The sequence below is a fragment of the Heteronotia binoei genome, chromosome 1 (assembly GCF_032191835.1).
Source record: "Heteronotia binoei isolate CCM8104 ecotype False Entrance Well chromosome 1, APGP_CSIRO_Hbin_v1, whole genome shotgun sequence".
NCBI lineage: Eukaryota > Metazoa > Chordata > Lepidosauria > Squamata > Gekkonidae > Heteronotia > Heteronotia binoei.
Window position 1 is genome coordinate 197,504,461 of NC_083223.1, and position 22,850 is coordinate 197,527,310.

A 22,850-nucleotide genomic window follows, 5' to 3' on the forward strand; every position below is an offset into this window, starting at 1 on the left:
TTGTGCTAGCCAAAATATGGATTTTTTGTGAAGCTCAACTAAACTGTTTGCTTAGAAGGAAATAGTCTATGCAGCGAACTACCCAAAAGGGGGGTTGGGGGCAGGAACATGGAGTAGGCTTAAAGTATGATTTTGTATAATATACATTGATGGTGTTATTGCTCAACACATTGTTGAAGAAGGCTGTTAGGTGCTGATCTACACAAAGAAATATCTAAGGTATAAAACAGATCCATTGGGGCTCACTAAGCTGAGCACAGCCCATTAGTCATGTATGGTGGTGTAACTGCCTCAAGCAGATCTGTCAAGTTTTTACTGCCTGCCTTGGTGAATAATAGGGTTGTATTCAAAGTACTATTAATGGGGCTCTGGCTGTGGAACAGGATTTCCTTCTGAAACATTGTCCCCCTCACTGGTGACAATTCCTGGATGATACATGGGAGTCTACATTGGTTTATTTATTTATTTGATGGTTAGGAAGGGGCTTGACTAGAGATGTGAAAACCCAAAAAAAATGGAATTTTTTTTGTTTTTTTCTGAAAAGTTGGAAAAAGAAAAATTGATTATAGAACATTTTATTTTAACATGATTAATAAAATATTTTAAGACAAGGTGTTCAAATATTTTCCAAATCATTTCTAAAAAATATTTATGGTATCAGATTATTCTAATTTCTGTGCACTGAGGACAAGCAAGTCCTAGGTTACAAACTGAACTCTACAATGCAAGAACAAGATGCATCTCTTCCTTTAGAAGTCCATAATAACATAATGACAGACGCAACAGAGTAGTTGCAGAAGCAGAGACTGAAACTTATACCGATAATTACAGCTCAGAAAATGATTCTGATTAAATTTCATGTCCATTCATTGAAACTTAGTCCTACACTCCCTTCTATACACTTCTGCCCTCTTCAATTCTTTTTATGAGAGTGGTTTTAAAAAAAAAAATTAATACTGCAGAGAGGAAATATGAATAATTGATTACTTTTGGATTTTTAAAAATGTTTTGTGGGGATTTTTTTGTCTGTTCCACATAAACTAGTAAACAGTTCAGGAGATGGTTGCTCCATTTGTTACAATTACAAATTATAAAAAGTAAATTCTGTTTGTAATTGTTTGGATACACTATTTTTAATATGGTAGTTTTGATAATTTCATGTCAAGTAAAATTGTCCATAGTGTCATATTTTATGTTCCTAAAGTAACAATGACTTTCACTCTGGAAAAGAAAAAAAGTGCTAATGTATCATTTTTTTCAATTTTTCTGAAAATTTCAGTTTTTCCCCTGGAAAAGGGATTTTTTCAGAGCTTCAAAATTTTTGGAAATTTTACATCTCTAGGTTTGACACATTTATTTAATAAAATATGCATATCCTGCCTTTCCTCTGGCAGAGGTTGTCCTTGAAAGGGCAGCTGCTGTGAGAGCCCTCTCCAGCCCCACCCACCTCACAGGGTGTCTGTTGTGGGGGAGGAAGGTAAAGGAGATTGTGAGCCGCTCTGAGACTCTTCGGAGTGGAGGGCGGGATATAAATCCAATTTCTTCTTCTTCTTGGCTCAGTACTAATTAAAACATTACAAATTAAAACCAAACAAAATAACTCCAAAATATTCCTCCTCCAAAAGAAGATGCCTGTTGTTTATAGCCCTTCAAAAGCTCTGACAAACAACAAACCTTGTAAAAGCCACTGAAAATCTCCATTGAGGGGCCTCCCCTCACCTCTTCAAAGAGCTCACTCTGTAGAGGGGGAGCTATGATAGAAATGGTCTAGGCTTGCTCAGTACTGGATAGGCCACCCTAAACTGCACTTCCTTCATTGGTTAAAGTTCTCTTATGCAGAGAACAAATCAGCTTGGGGTTCATGCTTGTGATAAAGTAGACTGTAATGCATGAGAGTCTAAGGTAGAATAAAGATGTTGGTCTTCCAGGTGCTACAACAATCCTCTGCTTCTGTGACAACAAACTAACTTTGCAGCCCTGGAGTTGAGAGGCATTGTCACGTTCCTATAAGGCTATAATATATAGTGGCTAGGTTTTAGTATTGTAGTACAGTGAAAGGCTGTTGGAGTCCGGACTATGTCTACTGTACAAAGCAAGAACCTGCTCTACTAACCTAAACTGCATAAAAAAACCTGCTCTGCATAAATTAAGAACATAAAGTAAATTTGGAAAACCTATTCTACTGAATATAGATGAGAAGCTGGACAGAGGACTGAAGCCCTGCTCCTCTGACCCCAAGAAAGCTGATTCACAGCCCCTCTCCCTCGAGATTGCACAAAATATTGGTTATATATTATCAAAGAACTACTCCTAATCTGGGTCAGATGAAGACATACTGAGGCTCCATAACATTAAAAAAAAATCCCAATCTCTTTAGTCATTTTTGGTAATTGTTTATATTTAGTGGCTCCTCATAATTTGAGGCCCTCAACTGTAGTTGCCTTAGCTTGGCATGAATTCAGATCTCTCTTTAGCCAGAAACAAACTCTTCTATAAAAATAAAATGAAGGCTGGGAATCATAGAAATCTGAATTTTGCACTTGTTATCACACTAAGGACACTGGAAGTGCTTGTTTCCATCACTTGGCCTTGAATGAAAATAAAACTCCTTAGTATAAACATTGCTTTATATGCTTCATGAAAGTTCAAGTGCCAAGTGACCTGCTATTTGGGATCACTTTGGATAGTAAGTGCACCTGATAGGTGGATGTCACTCATGCTCAGAATTGTTTTGTTAGATATAATGGACATTTACAAAGTATTTCCTATGTACTGAATCTCATGTTGAAACAGCGTGTCCCTCCAACACAAATATTCTGGACAAACCAATCTCAAAGCTGTGACTGTATGAAATAATCTGTTCTGGTCAACCTACATAAAACCTAGCACTGAATGCTTCCAGTGAAAAGGTTGTGAGAGTAGTTCCCATTTCAATAGAGCTATGAACAGTGACGCTCTGCGGTGTCTGACAGGCACTTGCAGAGACACCATGCAGAGAATGTCTAGACTTGGAAATGGCAGGATTTTCTGTGGATGATAGTGAATGAGGAAAAGAGCTGCTGCTAAATGAAAATCTCTTGATTTGGCGCAAGTATGTTTTCCCAGTTATTATATTTAACTATTAAAACAATTAAGAGGTGAGAATACAATAAGATGAGGAGGGGACAGGAGGTAAGAAGGGATAAGCATGTTCCTAAATGTTCCTTTGGAATTATCAATATACTTAATTCTCAATGTGGCCATATCTGAGGGTACTAAATCTGGAATCAGAGCCACAGACAAAACAGATCAGAGAGACAGACAAACATATTTCTACAAATCTGAGGTTTGCAGAAAAATCTGAAATCTTAAAAAGGGGGGGTTAGTCCCCCAAATAACATAAGCAGTATCTGTGGGAAGGAGAGAAGGAAGCAGAGAATGCATCTTGACTCCATTTAGCCCTTCCTGGCAACCATTCCCTCTCCACCTCTATGTAATGGGTGGCAAAGTCTGTTTCAATGTATGTGAAGAAGTGTGCATGCACACTAAAATAATACACAGAATTAAACTTTGTTGGTCTTAAAGGTGCTACTAGACTCAAACTTCGTTCTGTTGCTTCAGACCAACACGACTACCCACTTGAATCCATTTTTATTAAACCAATTAATGTTCAAACGCTTTGAGCTGAATGTTCACTTTTTATTTCCAGGTCGAAAGTAATGCTTTTGGGGTAGAAAATAAAACTATTCTGTGATAGGATTCCCAGCTTTGAGTTGGAAAATTCCTGGAGATTTGTGGGCGGTGGAATCTGCAGAGCAGCCTCAGCAGGATATGATACCATAAAGTCTACCCTCCAAACTAGCTATTTTCCCCAGGGGAATTTTGTCATTTGGAAAGCAGCTGTAATTCTTGGAGATCTCTAGGCACCACCTGGAGGTTGGCAATCCTAGATTGTAACTGTTAATCTTGCCTTCCCTCTGTCTCTATCTCTTTCAATCCTGAATTACTTCTACTGAAGTGTATCATCTGGCAAAAAAACAAAACAAAACCCAACAAAATATAGGGAATCCTATGACCTAAAGGTGTAATTTAACATTTTATAGATTTATTTACTAAACAATGGCAGACCAACTCATATATCAGTTTTCAATGAGTAAAATGAAGACTGTCATTTTAAAATATAATTGTGAGGAAAACTCTATTAATTTTATCCTATTGCAATACGAAACATGTTACTGGGGAACATATAAACTGCTGATCATCGTCCTATTTGTATTTCAACATACTACTTATGAATTGGCAGGGGGAAAATGATTCATTTTCCTTCCACGCTGTTTGCTGACTTATGGGAAGCTTTGCTTTGTGAATGAGGAAAAATTCTCACATGGATTTCTAATTGTAGAGTGCTTACAGCATTTGCAGTTTATGAAAAATTTCTGAAACTAGTATTAAATTCTTTAGCATGTTACCAGGTAGCATCTGCCTCCCTCTGGGCTCTTCAAGTGGTCAGAGAAATTCACACAAAGGGGGCGGTGTGAATTTTGCAGTGTGAAGCGTGGAGATGCAGAGGCTGTCTGGAGGGTTTGTTTCTCAGCTCACCAAGAGCAAATGAGGAGTGAGCATGAGAAAGTAAGCAAAGCTATGCAAACACTGAGCTATGTGCTGCTGGGATATTTCAGAGCTCTGAAGATGAATAGCCTTAATCTTCTAAGTGGTCACATCTCTAATACTTCTCACCTCAGGAAACCTCCACTGAAGAAAGTTTCTAGTTGCTCGCACAGGAGCAAAAGCTGCAGGATTTTTTTCAGTTCCTCCAGTTTTCTCCTCTGCCTGTCCTTTGGCTTGTTGTACCAAACAGGGGTACTTCTGGGGCACCCTCAATGCCTTGATTATGGTCCTCCTTTCCAGCCTCCCTTTCACCTGGAGTTTTGTTCTGCCTATGAGACATTTGGCTGTTGTGACCAGGAAAAGGATAATGTTGTTGCAGCCAAATACTGGGAGATCATGGATTACATTGATCCCCAAGCACATGAGTTGTGTGGAAGATACATCAAAGATATCTTGTGTCAGGTAAGACACTTTTATGAGCTTTATTAGAAACTACTATGACCTTTTAGGGGGCACAGAATGAATGTAACTAATCAAATGATTTTTTAATTTGAGATGATTAGGGAATACCTCAGCAAGATTTTTTTTCTGTAGGCAGGGTGGTATGTATGAATGTGATGGAGTTGTTAGAATGTCAGGCTAAGACCTGGTTCAAATCCCTACTTATGACTCTTAGGCCAGTCACTCACACCTTCATGTGACCTACCTTGCAGGGTTGTTAAGAGGAAAAACAGAGAGAATCATTGGCTCCTTGGAGCTAGGATGGAATAAAAATGTATAAATATATAGATGGCCCTGGCATGAATTACCCAGGGTTGAAAATGATAATTCCTTGATGAATTCCACATTTCTGTCCAATATCACAGTATTGTGATGATGTTCTAACCAAAATTGTTATAATAAATAATTCCAAAACTACTGTAGAATTCTGTCTGGCTGTATGGGAGATCTACATTCACACATGTTAAGGCTAGAGAGAAAAAGTAGATCCCCCTCTGCAATCTGAAATTCTAACAGTGGGACTGTGGCTTCCAGTGTGGGCCACTCACAACACTTTTGCATCAGTCACACAATTTTTTCAGGCTTTTGCATTTGCTATTATTTGCAGGCGCTGTGAGACAAAAGAATCTATCTCTCTCTCTGAGCCACAAAACCTCTTTCAAATAAACTGTCTTAAAATTATTGACTGTCTCCAGACCAGGTGGGTTAGGCTTCTCTTGATTAATCATTCTCAACCCTGCCTTCTCACAAGACAATTGCAACACTCAGTAAAACATTTTTTTTTACATGGAAAAGGGCTATGAAAATATTCTTAGTCAGAATCAAAGCTTTGATCAGGTAAGTAAAAAACAATCTGTTGCTTGTTGGAAAGCTTATACTAATTTTTTATATCTGAGGACATAACAAAAAGATAATTGAGTCTTAATTTTGCTTGCAAATGCAGATGGATCAGACAGCAGACCAAAATCAGCCTGTACTGTTTTGATTCCCAGATACCGTGAAGGATATGTTTAGACTGTGCTCCTACCTAGTAGCCTGCAAAAGCTGCCATTCTGAAAGCAGCCCCAGATCAAACAGCTGCCTTTCTTCTGGTCTCAGTTGTGCCTCCTGTCTGCTTTCTAGTTCAGACTGACCCATCTGGCTAAGGGGATGAGTCAGTACATGGGGAGAACAATTAGCTAAGGGAGCAATCCTTCCTGGCCTCCTGCCTGTCCATTGATTTATGAGCAGAAATGGCTGTCATTTTAGTGACACTGTGTTAGTCATGCAGGTTGTTGTTCATCAGCTGCCAGCACAAAGCATCCAAAACACACACCAAGTCAAACACTTAATATTCTTCCAGCTAAGCTTCCTTAGTCCTCAAATATTATCTGTGTGTACTGAATCCCCTTTCAGGAGAAACACTGCTATGATTGTGAAGTCAAAATGAAACCATTTTCAAATGGGGGTGGGGGGCAGAGAAACCACACAATTTTCAGGAAAGGATGCCCAAAATTTTTACTGTGGGTCCATATAAAAACACATACACATGAAAAAACCCTGGAAGATACTTAAAACAAGTGTTTAAAAACAACTGAATGGAGAAACTAATGCAATTCTAGGAACTGTGAATAAGCTTGAGGATTGCTGACTCCTTTGCATTGTGGTCAGTTCTGATGAAGGGTTGTCTTAATCACATTTAATATGCCAGATGGTAAAAAATATTGCAAAGATTAGTGTTTATGTGGTACATTTTGGGTAAAAGCCATGACATTTTAGAAATCAAAAATGCTACATGAATTATAAATAGTTCCAGAAACTAAAAACTGTATGGCAGTTTATACTTTAAAGTGTTGCTCAAATTCACAATAAAAATAGAGGCACAAGTATATCCACCACACACTGCATATGAGCCTCCTTTTTTGATGGAAATGGGATTTCCATTTGTGGAAGGGGGCAGTGATTTGCCCCCCAAGTCGGAATGAAGAGTCGGACACAATGCATTGGTATAAATAATGGGCCACTTTATTAATCATAATAAAACGGCAAGGGCACCCAAACTGCGGCCTCAACAGATTGCTCCCCTGCCATTCGCGGGCGAGAGACCCAACCCCCAGCCAGAGCTGTGTGACGCAGCTCCCGCCAGGCTGGCCCAGCTGGGAGGCACGCCCCAGAGGGCCCAACCACCAGACGCACATCTCAATGGAAGGCACCCTCTAGTCGAGCCTCCGGGACAGTCTGCATTCTCCCCACTCTGGGTCATCAAACCCCAGGGTTGATCATGCCAGACCCCAAATTCCCCAAAAGGGGGATGCTTCATGGTCCTCCCCTAGCTGCATAGTACCCTAATCCAGAAAAATCTGCCACCACTAAGGCCAAGTCTCTATTTAGGGCTTAGCACCCACAGCCCTTGCCGGAGATCTCACAAGAAAAGCATATTACCCTTTTCTGAGAGATGTACCCCATCCCCTCTGTAGAGGTCAGGAAATTCTGTAGAAATATCCAGATGGGGCAGATAGTGGCCCAACCCCCCTTCAAATGCCTTCCTAATTATTTTATTACCTTTGTAGTGTGCCCTCTCAATAGCTGCAGGGTCTCACACACTGCGCCAAACAAGGCGGGGAAGCATGGCTGACCAAATTATAGTGGTCCCAGGCCATCGCTCCCAAATGTACTGAAAATCCTCACGGGCCTACAAGACGCCTTGCCTTGTACTAGCCCGAGATCATTCTCTCCTAGGTGAATAATTAAAACCTAAGGAGGAAGGCCCATGTTCCCTTGGACTAACAAAGGCAGCAGGCCCGGCCACTGAAGGCCCCGGTGCCCCTGCCACTTGACACAAACATTGGCTGAGTCCCAGCTGAGAGCCGAACAAAGTTCTCCGTGCCTGATGAGTGGCCCAAAACACATGGCTATGGCCACAGACAAGAACTTGGCTCCTCTGGCCAGGAACAACAGCATCTAAAAAGAAAAAACATTCAAACAAGAACATATACCAGTAACATTACAGTCAAACAAGCAAAGCTAGGGACTGAGCAATGGTCGAACATAAGATTTGTAATCTGATGAGCGCCAACGTCCCAAGCTCTGAATGGAGGAGGAAAGATACCCCAGGGTAGCAGCTGTCGACGCTGACCCAATTCTAAAAGAGTGGGCTCCAAACTGCACCCCAGACAACCCCAGCTCACCTAAAGCTCGTGACGTCACAGCCCAAAACTGATGCTTTGACAGCGGGCTACCCTTATTGTGACAAAACAAAAACCCTTCCTTGGGCCCCCGAACTGCCAAATAAGCAGCCAAAGCAGAACTGGGCACAGCTCAAACTCAGAGCAGGTGCCAAGCTCCAGCACAGTACCTCTTTGACACTGGTCCATCTTAGAGCGACGGACAGTAATGACCACCTTACCCTCAGTTAACCTCAGGTCCCGTCGCAACAAAGCATTACTATAAACATTGTTTCTAGACCATGCCACTAGCTCACTGACTCTTAAGAGCCCTGAAAAAAGGCTACCAAGGACGCAGCATGAAACAAAGTGGCCTCAAAATATGAAGCACACACCGTGCCCCAAACCCCCTTCAGGCCCCTAAGAATCAGAGGGGAAATTGGTTTCTGTGCGGCCAGCCTAGGACCAGCCTCTCTGGCCCAACTCTCCAGCATTTTTTGGAGACAAAAATCAGCTGTTTCCTCCTTATAACCCGGCGCTTTACTGGCAAAAGCCAATGCAGACAGGTGCTCCCTAATGGATCGCACGGCCAGTCCCTTACCTCGTAGAGAAATACAGTAGTGGAGCAACTGCTCACTGGGAGGAGCCAAACAATGTGATACCCCACTTCAGCCCTAAAGTCCTCAAACTGCTCCACAGCACGTTCGTAAGACTTCCTGTTGCTAGGTGCAATGGCTAGGCCTATTGCTCTGCAAGCCTCTGCTCTCCAATCAGCCATAGCTCCTGGAGCATTGACACCGCCTCTCAATCGGCATCTGGGGCCAGCTGACGAAACCTCTCCATCTGTTTATGAGCGAGAGCGTCAGCCACCTCGTTATTCACCCCAGGAACATGCTTGGCTAAAAACAATATGTAAAGCCACAGACAACGCAGAGTGAAGGCCCACACCAACCTCATAACCCGCTAGGATTTGGATGAAAGGGAATTAATGACATGGATTACCGCCATATTATCGCACCAAAAATGAACTGTGCGATTGGCCATATCCTTCCCCTACAGCCAAACTGCAACTAGAAAGGGAAAAAACTCGAGAAACGTAAAATCTTGGTTCACTCCCGCCTGCCTCCAGGAGTCTGGCCAACTGTCTGCGCACCAATGTCCGTGGAAATAGACTCCAAAGCCCAGAGATCCAGCAGCATCAGACATGACCTGAAGCTCAGCTTCAAGCCTCATGTCTTCTCTCCAAAAGGAGATCCCATTAAAGGACTCTAAAAATTCTTGCCAAACCCCCAAATCCTCCCTCATAATGCTGGTAACCCCTGTTCTATGCTGCGACAAGCGTAGACCTGTCATTGCTTTAACTACCTGCTCTAAACCCTTAACAGAACTAAGGTTCCCAGACAAAAACGGAACCCGGGGCCCCTAAAAAGGGATCCTAAAACTGAACTTGAAACCATTTAACAGGTAAACGCTGTCAGCTCTCTGTGGATACCTGGACAGCCAGCGTTCAAGAGGACCCACCTTTATTGGACTGGGCCCCTTTTCCAGCCTGATAACTTCCCCCTCCTCCTCCTGGCTTCTTTTGATTCTTATGCACCCGGGCTTTAGGGCAGTTATTGAAGGAGTGAGGCCCGCCACACATGGGGCATTCGTGCTTTCTGCTACACACTCCCTGAGAACCGAACTCCTAACAAAGCAGGCAGGGTTGAACCCCCTGCCCCGCAGAACTGTGGGAAGAGGCTGCAGAAGCCGAGGAGGTAGCACCCGACCTGGCCACCAAATGACCACTATCAGAGCCATCACCTAAATTTGGCCGGGCAGGAGACATGACCTGCAGCCACAGCTGCTGGTGAATACGGTCCCACTGAAGGGAAGGGTACAATGCGGCCCTCATCCTGAATTCCTCGTCATATTGAATCCAGGCAGGCCCACTAAACATAGTGTACCCTTTATAAATTATATCCAAGTACTGGATGAGTACAGCCGCCCTCCAAGGCTGGGCACGTGCAATCACTTCAGCATAGATAAAAAACCCTGGAACCAATTCGCCCAGCTCCAATCCACCTTGCGCTTCTTCAATTTTTCCTTCTCCTTGTCGTCCAAATCCTCCTTATCCTTCTTTTCCAACTCCCAAAAACAGAAGGGAGAAGATATCAACATACTCCCCCTTTAAGATCTTATCTTTTGTTGCAGGCAACAAATGATCTCGTAAAGGCAAAGCAACCTCCCCAAAAGGTAAGGCAGTAAAAGGAACCATCCCATAAGGAGAAAGGGAGCCCCAATTCCCGATGAAAGAGTCTGCACTACCTTGCTGTCCCACACCCGGCCAAACTACACCGGGGCCACATTGCCCAGTAGGCCAAGTCCAATTTGATAATGGCCCCACACCTGTGGGGGAAGCAAACCCTATACTCACAGCAGGGATGCCCTGCCCCACAGGCGAAGCCGGCCCCCAAGGCCAAGCCAGCCCTGCATACGCTTGCGAGATGTCCCCAGCCTTACCGACGGATCCAGATGGCACCACCAAGCTCCTGCAGCTCCAGATGATGACACCGATCCCGCGTCTGGATCGCCAAGGCCCATGGCACTGCCAGGAAAGAATGCACCAAATCTGCCCTCAAGAATAGACAACCTGGTTAGTACATTCGCTTGGAGCTCCCTCTTTGAAACCCTTTCCCCTCATGCCCCTTCAGAAGGAGAAATGCCCCGACGCCTGTTCCAGCACTCGCAGGCTTTGCGTAATGTTTGCATTAACAGCCTCATCACCCTCCTTGTCAGAAGATGACAGCTGGGGTGGAGGCCTCTTAGCAGGGGCCTTAGGGGCCTTTGGCGCCGGCTGCTTCCCTTTTGGCTTTCCCAACCCCTTTCCTCCAGGCATCTCTATAACTAAAGCAGACCCTCAAAATGGCTTCTGCACAATGCCAACTAAAATGGCTGCCCTACCTTAACTAAGAAGAAGGGGACCCAATATGGCCGACCTACAAAATAGAGAAGCAAAATGGCAATGCAGCTAAAATAGTAATCCTCCCCCTGCCTGCTTGAAGTAAAACCACCTAACCCAACCACTTCCCTGTCAAAGAAGGGAGGAGGCCGGGCACCCCAACAATAAGAAGAGAAAAAAGACCGCCTTGCGTGACTCTGGCTCCAAACAACTGATGACCCTCAGCGTTTGTCCTCACCGCCCCAAAATGTCAAGAGAGTGCACAGTTCACAGGAGAGGCCCTTCGCCCGTCAAGATGGCCACCACTGCCAAAGACGTAGCCTCCAAGCCTGGGGAGTGTCCAGCTCCCAAGAGACTTCCTTCACCTGCAAATATGGCTGCTGCCGCCACAGACCCGGCCTCTGAGCCTGGTGAGCGCCCAGCTCCCAAGAGACTTCCTTTGCCTGCAAAGACGGCCACTGCTGCCACAGACACGGTCTCCAAGCCTGGGGAGCGCCCAGCTCACAAGAGACTTCCCTTGCCTGCAAAGACGGCCTCCGCCTCCACAGACGCAGCCTCCGAGCCTGGGGAGCGCCCAGCTCCCAAGAGACTTCCCTCGCCTGCAAAGGCGGCGGCTGCCACAGATGCAGCCTCTGAGCCTGGGGAGCGCCCAGCTCCCAAGAGACTTCCCTCGCCTGCAAAGGTGGCTGCTGCTGCCACGAACACAGCCTCTGAGCTTCAGGCTCCTAAATCCCCGCAAGGCTGCACTAACCCCAACGAAGAGGCAAGGCCTCCTCCTCGTCAGCACTCCAAGCCTACAAAGATCGACTCTTCAAAGCCGATCGTCGTCGAGACTGAAGCGGGGAGCGGAGGTCTGGCCATTACAACGGCCTGGCCCCGCCCTCTCAAATACGTGCCCAAATGGGCTGTAGATCCTTCCTTCCCTCCCAGGGAGGCAAACCTTGCTACTGTAGCCTAGCAGCATTGCTGCAGGCTGCAAGCATCGAATTCTGCTGATTCTCCCCTTCCACTGTAGATTTCCATGTTGTCCCGAGTACTGTTCCTGAGGGTCTCCTGGTCCCCAGGAACAAAATTTTGGAGGCCTGCAACAAAGGAAGAAGTAGGAAGTTGCAGTTGCAGTTGTTTGGATAGAGACCAAAGTCTACCATCTGCTGTCACTGGATACATTTTAGTTGAATAAGCGTTTTTATTTAAATTGACACTCAATTTTAAAGGAGCATATTGCCAAAAACTAAATATTTATTTATTTACTTGATTGGTTTATTGGAATCTATTGTATTCCCTGGGGTTAACAGACAGATGGACAGAAGAATTTATGATGAAGTGCAAATTCAATTTTCATTAGAGTTCATATGTCATCAATCCTGTGAATTAGAATTTGGAACAACTAATAGCAACTTCACACAGATGAGAGACGTGAAACAGACAGAACAGCCTTTACTGAAAGACCTCTTAATTGTAGAAAGGTTATGTAGGCCCTGAGGAATGTCTTCACCTCAGACATTTAGCCACAACAGACATGGTTTGCATTCTTTGAAGCACAGACAATGCATGGGCAAATTCAGGATTTTAAGAGAGAGTATTGATCCAAAGAAAATGGTGCGGGAAGGAAATATGTTCATTTCTCAGAAGGAACATTTGGTTCAAGTAGAGTCCTATATACCATAATGATGTCTGAGGATTTAACAGTGTATCTTTATAAATGAGAATTCCATGCAAAACTAGATCACATAATAATTTGTGCTTTGCTAGGGTTACTGAGAGGCCTGGAGAAGAATGTCCCTTTAACAGAAATTAACTATGTGGAAAAGCCAGTCACAACTCTTCATAGGATAGAGGTGGATGAGATCCTCTGGGAAATAACATCTTATTAAGATGGGACATTTCCCCCCTCCAGGATATCGATAACCTGAGTGCCTTATTCTACAATCCTAGACAGAACCATTTTCTGACACATTTCCAGGCCTTCCATAATTTCACAGAGGCATAAGAACATAAGTGAAGTCATGTTGGATCAGGCTAATGGCCCATCTAGTCCAACACTCTGTGTCATGCAGTGGCAAAAAACCCCCAGGTGCCATCAGGAGGTCCATCAGTGGGGCCAGGAATCCAGAAGCAGCTCCCTTCCCCAAGCACCATGAATACAGAGCATCACTGCCCCAGACAGAGAGTTCCAACAATACGCTGTGGCTAATAGCCACTGATTGATCTCTGCTCCAACCCCCTCTTGAAGCTGTCTATGCTTGCAGCCACCACCACCTCCTGTGGCACTGAATTTCATGAGTTAATCACTCTTTAGGGGAAGAAGTACTTCCTTTTATCAGTTCTAACCCAACTGCTAAGCAATTTCATTGAAATGGTCTCATGTTCTTGTATTGTGAGAAAGGGAGAAAAGTACTTCTTTCTCTACTTTCTCTATCCCATGCATAATCTTGTAAACCTCTATCGTGTCACCTCTCAGTTGATGCTTCTCCAAGCTAAAGAACCCCAAGGGTTTTAACCTTTCTTCATAGGGAAAGTGTCCAACCCTTTAATCATTCTAGTTGCCCTTTTCTGCACTTTCCCCAATGCTATAATATCTTTTTTGAGGTGCTGTGACCAGAATTATACACAGTGTTCCAAATGAGGCCACACCATCTATTTATACAGGGACATTATGATACTGACTTATCTGTTTTCAATTCCCTTCCTAAATTCCCAGCACAGCGTTGGCCTTTTTTTATTACACTCACACACTGTCTCGACATTCAGTGAGTTATCTACCATGACCCCAAGATCTCTCTCTTGGTCAGTCTCCACTAGTTCACACCCCATCAACTTGTATTTATAGTTACAATTTTTGGTCCCAATGCACATTACTTTGCATTTGGCCATGTTGAACCTCATTGGCCATGTTGATGCCCACTCACCCAGCCTTGACAGATCCCTTTCGAGTGCCTCACAATCCTCTCTGATTCTCACCACCCTGAACAATTTAGTGTCATCTGCAAACTTAGCCACTTCACTGCTTACTCTCAACTCCAAATCATTTATGAACAAGTTAAAGAGCATGGGACCGAGTACTGAGCCCTGCGGCACTCCACTGCTTACCATCCTCCACTGCAAAGCCTGCCCATTTATACTCACTCCCTATTAATTAGCCAGTTTTTGATCCACAAGAGGACCTGTCCTTTTATTCTATGACTCTCGAGCTTACTAAGGAGCCTTTGATGAGGAACTTTATCAAAAGCTTTCTGGAAGTCAAGGTAAACAATATCTATTGGGTCTCCTTTGTGTACATGTTTGTTTACCCCTTCAAAGAAATGTAACAGGTTAGTGAGGCAAGATCTTCCCTTACAGAACCCATGCTGAGTCTTTCTCAATAACTGGTGTTCATCAATGTGCCTACTCATTCTGTCCTTGATAATGGTTTCTACCAACTTTCCCGGTATTGAAGTCAGACTGACTGGCCTGTAGTTACCCGGATCTCCTCTGGAACCCTTTTTAAAGATGGGGGTGACATTTGCTACCTTCCAACCCTCAGGAACGGAGGCAGATGTCAATGAAAGATTATATATTTTTGTCAGAAGATCCACAAGTTCACCTTTGAGTTCTTTCAGAACTCTTGGATGTATGCCATCTGGGCCTGGTGACTTATTAGTTTTTAAATCGTCTATCAGTTGTAGGACCTCCTCTCTTGTCACCTCAATTTGACTCAGGTCTTTCAACACCCCTCCCCAAATCAGCCGTTCTGGAGTGGGCAAGCACTTCTCATCTTCCACAGTGAAAACTGAAGCAAAAAATGCATTCAGCTGCTCAGCTATTTCCCTATCGTCCTTCAGTAATCCAAGGGCCCCACTGCCTCCCTGGCTGGTTTTCTGCTTCTAATGTATTTGAAATTTTTATTGTTAGTCTTTATGTTTTTTTGCAATATGCTCATCATTGTCCCTTTTTGCCTGCCTGGTCACAGACTTGCATGTTATTTGCCACAGCTTGTGTTCCCTTTTGTTAACCTCACTTGGACTAGCTTTCCGCCACTTAAAGGAACCCTTTTTACCTTTTACAGCTTCCATTACTTTGTTTAACCATGCAGGCTTTTTTTTTTCTTAACCAATTTGTGCCTTTCCTGACTTGTGGTATATATTACGTATATCTGAGCTTCTAGGATTGTAGTTTTAAATAGCTTCCAAGCTTCTCCAAGGGTTTTGACCCTATTTACCTTTCCTTTCAATTACCTCTTCACATGCCTCTTCATCTCAGAGAAGTTACCCCTTTTAAAGTTAAAAGTGGTTGTGTTGTGAAATTAACAACATTATGGTCACTGCTCCCAAGTAGTGCAATCACTTTTACATCTCTCACCAGGTCTTGGGCATTACTTAAGACTAAGTCCAGGATCGCCCCACCCCGGTAGGTTCTGTGATCATTGAGAGTATCTAGAAACTCAATCTCTTTCTCCCAATTGGAACACATATTGACCCAATCAATCTGTGGGTAGTTAAAATCACCTGTTATGACAGGTTTTACATTTAGTTGCTATCTTTAATTTTCATCATTTTATAATCATCCTCTATCTTTTGATCCAGTGGGTGATAACAAACTCACAGAATTAAATTTCCTTTTGGGCCCTGTATTTCAACCCAAAGCATTTCTAGAAGGGAATCTAATTCTCTGACCTCAGTCTTACTGGGCTGTATACCCTCTCAGACATACAGAGCCACCCCACCTCCAACCCTTCCCTCCCTATCCTTCTGATATAATTTATATCCAGAAATCATGGTGTCCCACTGATTCTCCTCATTCCACCAAGTTTCTGAAATACCCATAATGTCTATATTCCCCCCAACACTAAACATTCCAACTCCCCAATTTTACATCGGATAGTTCTAGCATTTGTATAGAAACATGTATAATTTCCCAGGCAAGTTAGGCCTGCAACCTTCCTCCTGCTGCCTCAAGACTTTGCCAGGCAGTCCATACTCTTTGTCATCTCAGTGGACAACTCTAACCCATTGCCTGGTAGAAAAGTAACAGCTAATCCGTCATCTCTTTGAGATTAGTCATTCCGAACCAGAGATGAGTCATCCTGAACCTGTCAGCTTTCCCCCAAGATTCAGTTTAAAAAACTGCTCTGCCAGCTTTTTGATTTTAAGTGCCAGGAGCCTGGTTCCTTCTGGGACAAGTGGAAACTGTCTCTTTTGTACAGCTCCCGCTTGTTCAAAAAAGCATCCCAGTGTCTAACAAATTTGAACCCTTCCTCCCTACACCATTGTCTCATCCATGCATTGAGACTCCCAATTGTGCCTTTCTCTTTGGCCCTGTGTGTGGAACAAGTAGCACTTCTGAGAAGGCTACCTTGGAGGTCCTGGCCTTGAGTCTCCTGCCTAGCAGCCTACATTTTTCCTCCAGGACCTCACAGAAGTTCAGCAGCTGAAGGCAAAAGTTCAACAGCTGAGATCTTCTTTTCCCATCACTTCATACCCATGGCAGAAAACCATCCCTCTGTTGGATGTGTGTCTATCACCATGGAATGGTTCAAGGCACAGGAGCCCTGACAGAAAAAAATATGGCAATCCTACTATCAGCATTCACACACATTTTTTTCTCAATATCTTCTACACTGCAATATTGCATGCATTATTTTGCTTTGTGTGTTATGTGAGCATTCAGAATTCAAGAGATGGTCAGATTCTTGCAGGGCATAAAGCACTGGACATTTCAGAGATGTAATAATCTGTCTACTAATTCACAGGCTGGTCAGGTATTTCAGAGGTGTAGTAGCAGGCACAGCATGCATTGCAGGTGTACAGCTAGAGAGCCAGCTTGGTGTAGTGGTTAAGTGCGTGGACTGTTATCTGGGAGAACCAGGTTTGATTCCTCACTCCTCCACTTGCAGCTGCTGGAATGGCCTTGGGTCAGCCATAGCTCTGGCAGAGGTTGTCCTTGAAAGGGCAGCTGCTGTGAGAGGCCTCTCCAGCCCCACCCACTTCACAGGGTGTCTGTTGTGGGGGGAGAAGATATAGGAGATTGTAAGCTGCTCTGAGTCTCTGATTCAGAGAGAAGGGCGGGGTATAAAACTGCAATTCTTCTTCTTCTTCTTCTCCTCCTCTGTCAGAACTCACAGAATTATTTTCTCCTTGATAGGAATGTTCACCCTATGCAGCACATCTTTACGATGCAGAGAACCCTCAGACACCACTTCGGAACCTCCCTGGCCTTTGCTTTGACTACTGTTCAGAGTTCCATTTATATTGCCGTTCTGCAATCACTTTGCTTACTGATGACAAACACATCCAAGAATGCTGTGAGAAGAATAAGACCCGCTTCTGCAATCTCCTCAACATCCAGGATCAAGACTATTGCTTCCCCAATGTGCTGAAAAACACAGACCTTAATCATAACCTAGGCTCTGTGGTAGAGGACAAAAAAGGCTGCCTTCAGCTGTGTCTCAGAGAAGTGGCCAACAAACTGAGGAATCCAGTCCTGATGGTGCATGCTAATGACAACACTCATCGCATGTTTGTGGCTGAGCAAGTGGGCATTGTTTGGGTCTATCTTCCAGATGGGAGTCGACTGGAAGAGCCATTTCTGGATATTAAGAAGTTGGTTCTAGCTACCCCCTGGATAGGAGATGAGAGAGGTTTCCTTGGTATGGCCTTCCACCCCAAGTACAAAGACAATGAGAAATTCTACATTTACTACTCCTATTTGGACAAGAAAAAAGTGGAAAAGATCCGAATTAGCGAACTCACAGTCTCTCCATCAGATGTCAACAAAGCTGATCCCAATTCAGAAAGGTAATGTTTATATTCTTTTTAAAAATGTAGATGGTTTCTTTGTGGAACAAAAATTCTTAGTAGCTGCCAAGGGTTTTTCTTATTTTGTGCTCATAACCCTGTGAGATGGCTAAAAAAATAGTAATAGAGGACTGATGTATTCTCACAAAAATAAATCCTACATAGGCTTAAAGAAACAATGTATTATCTGATCTGTATATAAAAAGCACATTTGGATAGTAACTGCAGATTAATATAAAAGAAGCACATTTGTTACTGCTAGACAATGAAAGAGAAAACAAAGTGGAGAGGGAACTGAGGTCAGTCACTACTGATTCTCTGACAGAACTGGCCTTTGGGAACACATGTCCACCAGGGTCACATATTGACATTATTTACATTCTGCCTGAGATTAAATTATTTACATTATTTACATTCTGCATGAGCTGTGAGCCGCCCTGAGCCTGCCCTGGCGGGGAGGGCGGGATACAAATAAAAAGTATTATTATTATTATTATTAAAGGCAAATAGCACAATGTATACCAATGCAATCCACAGGATGTGCCATCTAATAAGCAATGAAATAAGACTAGGAATTTCAGAAATTGGCAACAGAGCTGTCACCTGAAAACAACATGACATGTTTAACAATGCAGAACATGGTATTACTTCAATAGAAAGACAACCCAACAAAGAAAACCTTGAACAAACAAAGGCTTGGATCCACTGGGGTGTATTTGTGAGAAGTAATCAAAGAGAGGGCTCTATGCACAAAATAGGAACATCAATTGAAGGCCTAATTATCCATTATGTTTACTTGGGGACATTCCCTGGGATGAGTCAAGCAATGCTTACTGGCTTTGCCTGCTTTCCAGGTCCACAGGGATCCAATTTGGACCATGTTGTCAAGGCAAACAGGGCTTAGACCTTTCCTTGTGATACTTTTTCAATTTACAACAGCCTCATTGGTGGCTCTGCATTTATTGATACAGTATCTATTATGATATGATATCTGTTATGAATCTCGTGGTGCAGAGTGGTAAGCTGCAGTACTACAGTCCAAGCTCTGCTCACAACCTGAGTTCAATCCTGGTGGAAGCTGGGTTCTGGTAGCCAGCTCAAGGGTGACTTAGCCTTCCATCCTTCTGAGGTCGGTAAAATGAGTACCCAGCTTGTTGAGGATAAAGTGTAGATGACTGGGGAAGGCAATAGCAAACCACCCTGTAAAAAGTCTGCCATGAAAATGTCATGATGCAACATCACCCCAGAGTTGAAAATGACTGGTGCTTGTACAGGGGACACCTTTACCTCTATCTGTTATGTTTCCCCAAAGGGGCAAACAGTGTCTCCCTGAGGCCCATTCAGGGGCTCCCTTTCCCTGTGACCACTGTCTCAAACAGAATCAGAACCATGTGCTCCTGGGTAGCATGGAACTCAGCCCTACCCAGGGAAGTCTCTTGAGAAAACAGGTGTGTATAGTTAGGCCCTGAGAAGGCTTGCCATCTCTGAATAAACCTTCCTAGAAAGAGTAGCTGCTGAGCTGGTAAGTAGGCTTATATAGGGCCAGGTGGCACTTTGTGTATTTGTGTTTCAAATCCTAATGAGCTTTCTAGGTGACAATCAACACCATAAATTAAATACACAAATAATTAGGCAAAAAGTAGTCTTTAAACAGGCTTTAAAGAGAACAAGAATTCTGTAGCATCAGAAATTGTACTGTGCTCTGGTTCTTCTAATTCTGGGTATGATTCGAGACTACTGTCTTCGTAGGAAGCAGTAGCTCATCCAATGAAGACTTGTACATTGACCAAAGGCAGTGTTCAGAGGGCCACTCCCAGATAGGGCTGCCAAGTCCAATTCAAGAAATATCTGGGGACTTTGGGGGTGGAGCCAGGAGACATTGGGGGCGGAGCCAGAAGCAACGGTGTGATGAGCATAATTGAACGTCAAGGGAGTTCTGGCCATCACATCTTTTAAATCCCTTCCCTCCATAGGAAACAATGAAGGATAGGGGCACCTTCTTTTGGGGCTCATAGAATTGGACTTCCTGGTCCAATCTTTTTGAAACTTGGGGGGGTATTTTGGGGAGAGGCCCTGGATGCTATGCTGCAAATTTGGTGCTTCTACCTAAAAAAACAGCCTCCCCAGAGCCCCAGATACCCGTGGATCAATTCTCCATTATTTTCTATGAGAATAAATCTCCATAGGGAATAATAACCTCCCCTCTCCCCCCCCCCCCCGCACTTTCTTTCTCTCACTCACACGCTTAACTGTCTCTGGTGCCGCCACAACGAGGTCTGGAAAGTACAGGGGCTATGCTGCTCTCTTTTACACACACACTCACTTGTCTGAAAGAAAGCAAAACACTGTGAAGTCTACAACCCTGTAAGGTAGGTTAAGCTGAGTGACAGGCCCAAGGTCCTCCAGGAAGCTTCCATGGCAGAGTGGGGATTTGAACCTGGGTCCCCAAGCTCCTAGTTAACTAGTAACACTCTAAGATGAGGAAGAAGATATTGGATTTATATCCAGCCCTTCACTCTGAATCTCAGAGCGGTTCACAGTCTCCTTTATCTTCCTCCTCCACAACAAACACCCTGTGAGGTGGGTGGGGTTGAGAGAGCTCTTGCAGCAGCTGCCCTTTCAAGGACAACTTTGTGAGGGATATGGCTGACCCAAGGCCGTTCCGGTAGCTGCAGGTGGAGGTGGGGAATGGAACCCGATTCTCCCCCGAAGACCAGGACACCAGCAGCATGGGGACGAAGGCCACTCCCTGCGTAAAGGCACAGGGCATCGTCCCGCGCCACCCAGGGCAGGTCCCCTTGGGGATCAGTGGCTGCCTTTCGCCGGCAATGGGCATGGAGGCAGAGGCTGCACGGCTTGGAGGGCTTGTTAGCCGCCTTGAGGGTGAAGTCACAAAGCGCTTGAAGTCACACCAGTTTCCCTCAGCCTGATGAACACACCAACACCCACTCTCTCTTCACTTATCTCCGCAGGGGGACTGGCCTCACTTTCCTGCGCTATTCTTTCCTCACGGGGTCACTTCTTTTTCGGAAAGAGTGCGCAACCATTTGTCTGTTCTGCCTTCCTCACACCCGCTCGTCTGCCCTGGGGGTAAGGTGTTCCTCCCACGCCTTCCAAGCAATCTTCCCATTTTTTCAAGCACGCAGCTCTCACCCCTAAGGTGACTGTAGCGCGAGATTACTCTCGGCAGCCGCGATACGGTCCTCCTTGTTGCTCCAAGGACAGACCCAGAGAGACGTGGGGATCGCTTCCCGGTGCCACAAAGTTCCATCCGCGCCAACCGAGCAGGATCCGCCCTCTCCACCACCCCCACAGGGAAATTTCTCAAGCGCAAATGGACACTTCCTTAGATGGACCCTAGCGAGCTTGCGCAGGGCTTCTTTTGCCCTTTGCAAAATCTGGAAGTGGTTTCTCTTCACTGACAGAGAGGAGAGCGCTTCTCCTCCCCTCAGGAAGGGAAGGGGCAAGGAGATGCCGCTGCGATCGGGAATGGGTGGGAAGAGCCACCATTTCCCCCCACCCCCCGCTTTCCGGGTTTTTCACGAGCGGGGGACGGAGGCTCCAAATCTGGCGTCCCCCGGCCAGGCGGGGGATTTGGGAAGCCTGCTCCCAGATACTGGCCTATACATGCTGATAGACACAACATTCTGAAACAGGTTATGTCCTGAAATGGGATGAAGGACAGATAGGCTTCCCAAACCCCCGCCCTGGGCGGGGGACCCCCGATTTGGAGCCTCCTCCCCCGCTCGCCAAAAATCCGGAAGTGGGGGAAAAATGGCGGCCCTTCCCTTCCCACCCAGCCCCGATGGCAGCAACTTCAACTCGCCCCTTCCCTTCTGTCCCAGCCCCCATGGCAGCAGCTTCAACTTGCCCTTCCCTTCCCACCCAGCCCCGATGGAAGCAGCTTCAACTCGCCCCTTCCCTTCCCACCCAGCCCCGATGGCAGCAGCTTCAACTCGCCCCTTTCCTTCCCACCCAGCCCTGATGGTAGCAGCTTCATCTCGCCCCTTCCCCTCCCACCCAGCCTCGATGGCAGCAGCTTCAACTCGCCCCTTCCCTTCCCACCCAGCCCCGATGGCAGCAGCTTCAACTCGTCCCTTCCCTTCCATCCCAGCCCCGATGGAAGCAGCTTCAACTCGCCCCTTCCCTTCCCACCCAGCCCCGATGGCAGCAGCTTCAACTCGCCCCTTCCCTTCCCACCCAGCCCTGATGGTAGCAGCTTCATCTCGCCCCTTCCCCTCCCACCCAGCCTCGATGGCAGCAGCTTCAACTCGCCCCTTCCCTTCCCACCCAGCCCCGATGGCAGCAGCTTCAACTCGTCCCTTCCCTTCCATCCCAGCCCTCATGGCAGCAGCTTCAACTCGCCCCTTCCCTTCCTACCCAGCCCCAATGGCAGCAGCTTCAACTCACCCCTTCCCTTCCCTTCCCACCCAGCCCAATGGCAGCAGCTTCTCCTCGCCCCTTCCCTTCGCCTCCCACTAAGCCCCATCGCAGCAGCTTCTCTTTGCCCCTTCCCTTCCCCTTAGGCTTCGCAATCCCCAGGACCCAGCGGGGGATTCCTGGGCTTTACAGGCTTTCCCCAGCCAGCTGGCCGGCTAGATCTTGGGCAGGACCTGCAAACAGGTACAGTTTTAAAATGTGTGTGTGCTTTTAAATTGGAGCAGGAAGTACTTCATGGGGAAGTGTTAGCAACAGCAGACTGCGTGAGAGTGCAGCCCCTCTGTTTGTTTTGCTTTCTTTTCAAGAAGTGAGTGTGTTGTGTGTAAAAAGCAGTGTAGCCCCTGTACTTTCCAGACCTGGTTGTGGAGGCACCAGAGACTCCTGCTTTGTTCTACTGCTTCAGACCAGCACGGCTGCACCAGAGACAAGCATGTGTGTGAGTGAGAGAGAGAGAGAAAATGGGGG

The 22,850-nt window shown here is 45.4% G+C and overlaps 1 protein-coding gene across 1 annotated transcript in view; it reads left to right on the top strand.

Annotated features, from left to right (window-relative positions):
* The first annotated feature begins 4,608 nt into the window (after nucleotides 1-4,608).
* The window catches only part of HHIPL2 (HHIP like 2), a 56,712-nt gene continuing 38,470 nt past the window's right edge, over nucleotides 4,609-22,850 (top strand). Inside the window, exons 1-2 of the mRNA XM_060246238.1 lie at nucleotides 4,609-5,049; nucleotides 17,293-17,945. Of these exons, the coding sequence (XP_060102221.1) occupies nucleotides 4,621-5,049; nucleotides 17,293-17,945 (1,082 nt within the window). The 5' untranslated portion in view covers nucleotides 4,609-4,620. The remainder of the gene's footprint in view (nucleotides 5,050-17,292; nucleotides 17,946-22,850) is intronic.